Source organism: Numenius arquata, chromosome 14, assembly GCF_964106895.1.
Source record: "Numenius arquata chromosome 14, bNumArq3.hap1.1, whole genome shotgun sequence".
NCBI lineage: Eukaryota > Metazoa > Chordata > Aves > Charadriiformes > Scolopacidae > Numenius > Numenius arquata.
In genome coordinates, this window is record NC_133589.1 from 1,733,552 (window position 1) to 1,740,051 (window position 6,500).

Below are 6,500 nucleotides of genomic sequence, written 5' to 3' on the forward strand. Positions count from 1 at the left end.
TGGACAGGTTCTGGTGGAAATTACTGAGTGAAACATTTCTTGTTGGGACAAAACGTAAATACCAGGAGAGCCTACTGTTGCAGAAAGAAAAGCCTGAAGCTGAAATTTTGATGCTGAAATACCCTTGGTTCTGAAACTCTTTATGATAAATAAACAAATAAACTGTATTTTACCAACAGTGAATGAATTTGTAGTTTAATACACACTTTCTTTTCAGTGTTAGTTTACAGCAAATCTGTCACGCAAATAAATGCCTTTATTTCCGAGCGGGGCTGTGTGCAATACTGTCCAATAGCACCAGGTGGAGCTATGCAGATAAGCTCATTTTGCTTTATTTAATTACTGACGGTTGAGCCCAGGTTTTAATAAAACTCCCTTTTTGGATGGTACCTTACGGGATGCAGCATCAACCTGGGCCCATAAACCCCCTGCCAACCCCCTGCAATCCAAGACCCTAAATTCAGCGCGTGCGGGACAGTATTTCTCGTGTGTGCATGCGGTGACAGAAGGGACCAGGGGACAGCTCGGCTCCAGGAGCCACCAGCAAAGACCACTTGGCTCAGGCAGAAAAGCTGCTTCTCGGAAATTCACGGTGAGCGAAAAGCCTTTCAGCAACGTACTGGGGAATGCCAGAGCATCTCCTGCAGGGTCCCGCTGCTTCCCCTTCTTTTGTGCCATTTTCTTCATTAGTTCTACTCTTTATTGTAATTTTTTTTAATGTGGAACAAGAGACTAGCTTAGCCTGGCAAGCCATCTCCACCTTTGATCAGATAATCACGGCACTAAACAGCCTGACACTAATAAAAGTTTTGCAGTCTCAGTATAGCTGGAAATACAAAGCTTTGCCTGTAACTACTCAATAATTAACTTTCTACATAAGTTAAGAACAAGCAATAGAAGATGGGTTCCCTGTTTTTTCTGCTACGTCTTTTTTAGTCCTCATGTAAACAGGACCTAATTACAGCTGTTAATGCCACGGTTTCTTAGCTAACATCTATTTCCCCCGCTCTAAAAAAGCCAGTTAATACCCCTGAGGGAAAGGTTTTCCTCGCCCCATCCACCAAGAAGAAGTTCTATGAAGTCACAGGAAAAGGTAAAACAAATAATTCAAAAGAAAACATTACATAATTTTTAAAATCTCAAGTTTGCAAATTCGTTTTCAGCTCTTTTCTGCGCTCAACGGAATGTCAACGGAATGTTTGCTTTGTAAAACACTCTGACATTCCGTTGAGCGCAGAGAAGAGCCGAAAACGAATTTGCAAACTTGAGAATACAGAAACTTAGGCTGATTCCTGGCAATTACTGGTATCTTAAGACAAGCAGGTCCTGCCAGTATTAAGTGAACAGAAAAAATAACCTCTTTAAGTTCTCTTAGAACTATTTTCAGAGTTAGGATTTTTAATGTTGTACTTGAACGCAAATAAGCTGCAAACTTCAAAAGGTATCGGGCGTTTCTTCCCGACCTTGGCACTTCTGCAGCTGAAAACGACGGCTGCGGAATCAAACCTCAACCTCTCACACTTTAATGTTCTCACTTTACAGCCCTCTCAGGCCGTGTCCACGCTGTCAAATAAAAAAAATGGCCCGGCCACGGACCCGAGTATTAGCCCCCAGCCATGAGCTCATTGCCTGGCTCTGTTCTGAGCCGCTTCACTCCCTCCTGCCAAAACAAACCTGCTCCCTCCCAGGCGCCTTCGACCTAAAAATCATATCTGGGGCCAGCCAGAGCCGTGGGGTCAGGGGTTAGTCCCTGGCCCTGCTCCATCCAGGAGGGCAGACGGAGGCTGAAGGCGACGGACCTCGCTCTGATGTCATCAGAAAGAAGGTGAAAAGCACTTATGACCTGGTCTCATCTTGCAAATGATAATAAATCTTGCTTTTCTGAGCTGATTTTATGAGATGTAGTTAGCAAAATGAACCAAACAATTTTTTGTATTCACCTCTGAGATAGCTCCAGGACACTAAGTGGATCAAGCTCTACACGTTCTCCATAAACTCCTCTTTTAACCCCTTGAAAAATACCCCACAGTTCAGCCCTAAACTGCCCCCGTGAGAGTTTGACAGATACGCTGTTATTCTACTGCTCTCTTCCACAGACTGTGCTATGTTAATGAGTTCAGAAAATAACCTCAAAACACCACACTTTGGTGGAAAAACACATGACTTCGTTTAGAAAATCGTGCTTAAAGCCAAAGATTTTCACTCCTCTCCCTACACAGGACCAAAATTAAAGGAGCTGATAGCAAACGTGCCTATGGCTCATTCACATGCAAAACTGTAACAGGCAATTACTAAATTCACAATTCAATTAAGATTCTTCAGAGAACCTATACATGACAAGTGTCTTCTAAAAACAGGATAAAACTTATTGAAACGATGTCTCTTTCTTTACAAGCCTTCCTTCAACTGTTACCATGCAACTGACCAAGTCAAAACATTACCCTACAGCAGAAAATCCTCCCCGGTGCAATTCATCTCCAGAAAGCCCCCAGAGGTGGTCGGGCGAGGAAGGCGAAGTGCTGTAGGAACCAGAATTACAGTGCTGGATTTCTGGAGAAATCCCATCTCCAGGGAAAAGCTGCGCTCACACAACAGGCCCTTCCCACCAGACACCCCCAGGCTTTAGTAAGAACTTGTCTGGGAATGTTTTCAAATGTTTCCCCCTCTACACTGCTTTTGAACAGTGTATGATGTCTCTTGCTGGAGGTCTCTGGGATAAGCAAAAAATTAAATAGTGAACTGTTCAATGGGCTTTTTCTCAGAACTTGCCGGTTCCCTGATTTTGCTCAGTTGTAGGGGAAGGGAAAACCACCTCACCTGGCACTGGAATAACCAGGGAGCAGCATCTTTGGCTCTCGCAGGCAGGTTCTTCCCATAGATGAGAGCTCAGGACACCACGTATCATAACACAAAGTATGCTCATAACTCTTTGGGTCATTTTTCACAAGTGCAGTTTGATAAGAAATTATAATCTTGGTGTTACGCACAACAAATTCTATACAATAGCAAATACTATAGTAGACATCAGCAAATAAAGGGTTGGTTTTTTCTTCTCACAGCTCCTTTTTTAACAGTAGCCTGATAATTTAAAATGAAAAGTGTTTCAAAATATTTCAAACTTTTTAAACAATCTTTTTGCAGTTTAAAAATCCAAAATTATAAGCCACCTGAAAATCACTGACCTTTTCTAATTTTTCAAAGTGTTCTCTGAGGAACTTCATGGGCCGGTCGGGCTTGGCTATGCAGAGGTTTACAATGCACTCTTTTAAAATCTGTTGGATGTTGTGCTTCTGAACATAGAGTTCGCATCCCTTCAGGCTCTCGTCTTCTTCCACGTTGCAGGAGGAAGGAGCAGCAGCCATCTTCAGGCTTGTAAACAGAAAACAGACATAGGTAAGAAAATGGTGCAAGAAAGAGACAAGAGACAGTTCCCAAATCCTCTGTCAGCGAGAGCTGGAGGAGCAAAGACATTTTAATATTGTCTCTTGCCTATTCAAGAGCTATAAATTCTGATTGTTTCAGTGTTCCGGGGTTGTATGAAATGCAGAACCGTGTCATCTTCGTGCGATCAACATAAGAGTCACTACAAAAAGGGCATTTTAACTCCTAGATGGCAGTCAGCGTTTGGAAATACCGGTGCCATTAATCAGACAAGGCCATGAGCGTCACAGACAGCTATTAAACCATGGCGCAAAGCCCTGCTTCTCTATTCCCTTGGGGACTCCCTCCCCGTCACCAGAAACCCAGCTTTCTACAACAGAAGGATTTTTTGGTAAATTTTAACATCTCCCACCCTTCCCGGTCCCGGGGGAGATGGGGAGGAGGGGGCAGAGCCGCCCAAAGGCGAGTTTGGGGGAAAACAACCCCAAACTCCTCTTTATTTCCCCCAGCGGGCCTACGTCCCCCCAGCTACAGACCAAAACCGGCCAGGGCGGCTCTCGCACCGGCCCCCGCCGCCCTGCCCGGGATGGGATGGGGGAGCCCCGGGGCGGCGGAGGCCGAGCGCGGCGGCGGGGAGCGGGAGAGGCCCCGGGAGGCGGGGGAGCGTCGGGAGGGTCCCCGGCCGCCCGAGGCAGCGCATCCCCGGGCCCGGGCTGGCGGATCGGCCCGGCCCTGTTCCCGGCCCCCCGCCGGGCTCCGCGCCGCGGCCGAGGAGCGCCGGAGGGAGCGGGGGGGGGCGGGCGGGGAAGGCCGGTAAATACCTGGGTGGCTGGAGCCGGCGGAACGGCGGCGGCTCCTCTCTCCTTCCTCGGAGGCGGAGGCAGGGGCTGCCCCGCCGGTAGCCGCACTGCGGCCGCCGCCTCCCCTCGCTGCCTGCCCGCCCGCCCCGGGGCCGCGGGGCGCCGCGGGGACCCTCCGCCCCGCTCCCGCACAAAGGCTGCGGCCCCGCCGCCGCCCGCGCAGGAAGTCCCGCCGCCCTCACTCACCGGCGGGCGCGGCCTCCGCGCCGCTCCGCACGGCCTGCGCTCCGCTCCGCTCCCCTCCGCTCCGCTCCCCTCCGCGCCGCTCCGCACGGCCTGCGCTCAGCTCCGCTCCCCTCCGCTCCGCTCCCCTCCGCGCCGCTCCGCACGGCCTGCCCTCCGCTCCGCTCCCCTCCGCTCCCCTCCGCGCCGCTCCGCACGGCCTGCCCGCCCGCCTCCGCTCCGCTCCGCGCTCCTCCACACGGCCTGCCCGCCCCGCGCCCCCACGCTGAGGGCAGGCTGGCCAGGGAGGGCGGGCTGGCCTTGAAAGGTGGCCTGGCCATGAAGGATAATAGCCTGGTCACAAAGGTTGGGCTAGCCATGAAGGATAGTGGCCTGGCCATGCATGAAGGATGGGCTGACCTTGCAAGGTGGCCTGGCCATGAAGAACAACCTGGTCATGAAGGACAACAGACTGGTCAAAAAGGTTGGGCTGGTCATGAAAGACGGCCTGGCCATGAAGGATGGCCAACCCATGAAGGACAGGGCTGGCCACGAAGGATGGGCTGGCCATGAAGTACAGCCTGGCCTTGAAGGATGTGCCTCACCACAAAGTACAGCCTGGCCACGAAGAACAGCCTGGCCGTAAAGGACAACAGCCTGGTCACGAAGGTTGCACTTGCCATGAAAGGTGGCCTGGCCATGAAGGATGGTGGCCTGGCCATAAAGGACAACCTAGCCATGAAGGATGTGCCTGCCTACAAAGGACAGCCTGGGCATGAAAGGTGGCCTGGGCATGAAGGACAGGCTGGCCATGAGGGACAACAGCCTGGTCACAAAGGTTGGGCTGGCCACGAAAGGCGGCCTGGCCATGAAGGATGGTGGTGTGACCACTAAGGATGGGCTGACCATGAAAGATGTGCCTCGCCATAAAGTACAGCCTGGGCATGAAAGGTGGCCTGACCATGAAGGATGGTAGCCTGGCCAGAAAGGACAGGCTGACCATGAAGGACAATAGCCTGGTCAAAAAGGTTGGGCTGGCCATGAAAGGTGGGCTGGCCACAAAGGATGGGCATGGCCACAAAGGACAGGCTGGTGATGAAAAGTGGCCTGCCCATGAAGAACAGCCTGGCCATGAAAGACAACAGCCTGGTCAAGAAGGTTGGGCTGGCCATGAAGGATGGGTGGCCATGAAACATGGCCAGGCCAGAAGAATGGGCTGGCCACAAAGGACACCCAGGCCGTGAAAGGTGGCCTGACCATGAAAGCTGATGGCCTGGCCACAAAGGACGGGCTGCTGAGTGGAAGCAGAAGTGTGGCAGCCCCACTGCACCCCATCCCTGCTGCACCCCACAGCTCGGGAGGGCTGGAAAGGATGGCTGGCCACCTCGGTCACTTGGGTATGTAAAGTGAAGGCACCGCACCCAGGAGCACCTCTCTACCAGGCCCGTGAGGAGCGTGGTCGCAGCTGGGACTCGGCCACTGGGCAGCACCTTTGCTGTGCCCGGCGGCAGCGCGTGCTGTGGGGAAGGGAAGGCTCCAGTGCAGGCTGATGTCCCCTCTGCTCCCAGGGAATTCACCCTCCCCCTTCCCACCCAATAAAGGGCGAATGAGGACCCCAGGGGTTCGCAGTCACGGCAGGAGCAGCACAACAAGAGAATGAACTCCTTGCTGGTAAATACGAGGCTATTTTAAAAGGATAATTTGAATTAGTTCTGTAGTTTATTGCACTTTAGTCAAGAAAAAGTCAAGATCAGTCAAGAAAAAGACCCTGACGACCCTTTTGGTTTGGTGTGTGTTGACTGCGGGCACCAGAGCAGCACCCCCACGTTGTCGTGTAAAGACACCCAAGTACAATACGAACACAATATAGACACACGTTAACTAATACAAACGAACGCTAAAAGCGATATAGCAGTGCTAGGGAAACCGCCGGCTTACAGCCGCTGCAGCACCGGTCCCTCCAGAGGGAAGGCGGAAGGGAATGGCGGTGCAAATAACGCCTTACAGCTGACGGTTTCCGCACAGCGAGACCCTCGCCCCCGGCGCTGTGCTGGGCCGTGGTGGCCGGGCCCGGTGGCTCGGGCCGGGTCGCTTTCC

At 52.2% G+C, this 6,500-nt stretch overlaps 1 protein-coding gene across 1 annotated transcript in view; it reads right to left on the minus strand.

Annotated features, from left to right (window-relative positions):
• PRKAR1B (protein kinase cAMP-dependent type I regulatory subunit beta) overlaps nucleotides 1–4,309 on the minus strand; it is a 94,225-nt gene extending 89,916 nt beyond the window's left edge. The window contains exons 1-2 of the mRNA XM_074158323.1: nucleotides 4,203–4,309; nucleotides 3,183–3,369 (exon numbers count right to left, since the gene is read on the minus strand). Of these exons, the coding sequence (XP_074014424.1) occupies nucleotides 3,183–3,362 (180 nt within the window). The 5' untranslated portion in view covers nucleotides 3,363–3,369; nucleotides 4,203–4,309. The remainder of the gene's footprint in view (nucleotides 1–3,182; nucleotides 3,370–4,202) is intronic.
• Nucleotides 4,310–6,500: the final 2,191 nt, after the last annotated feature.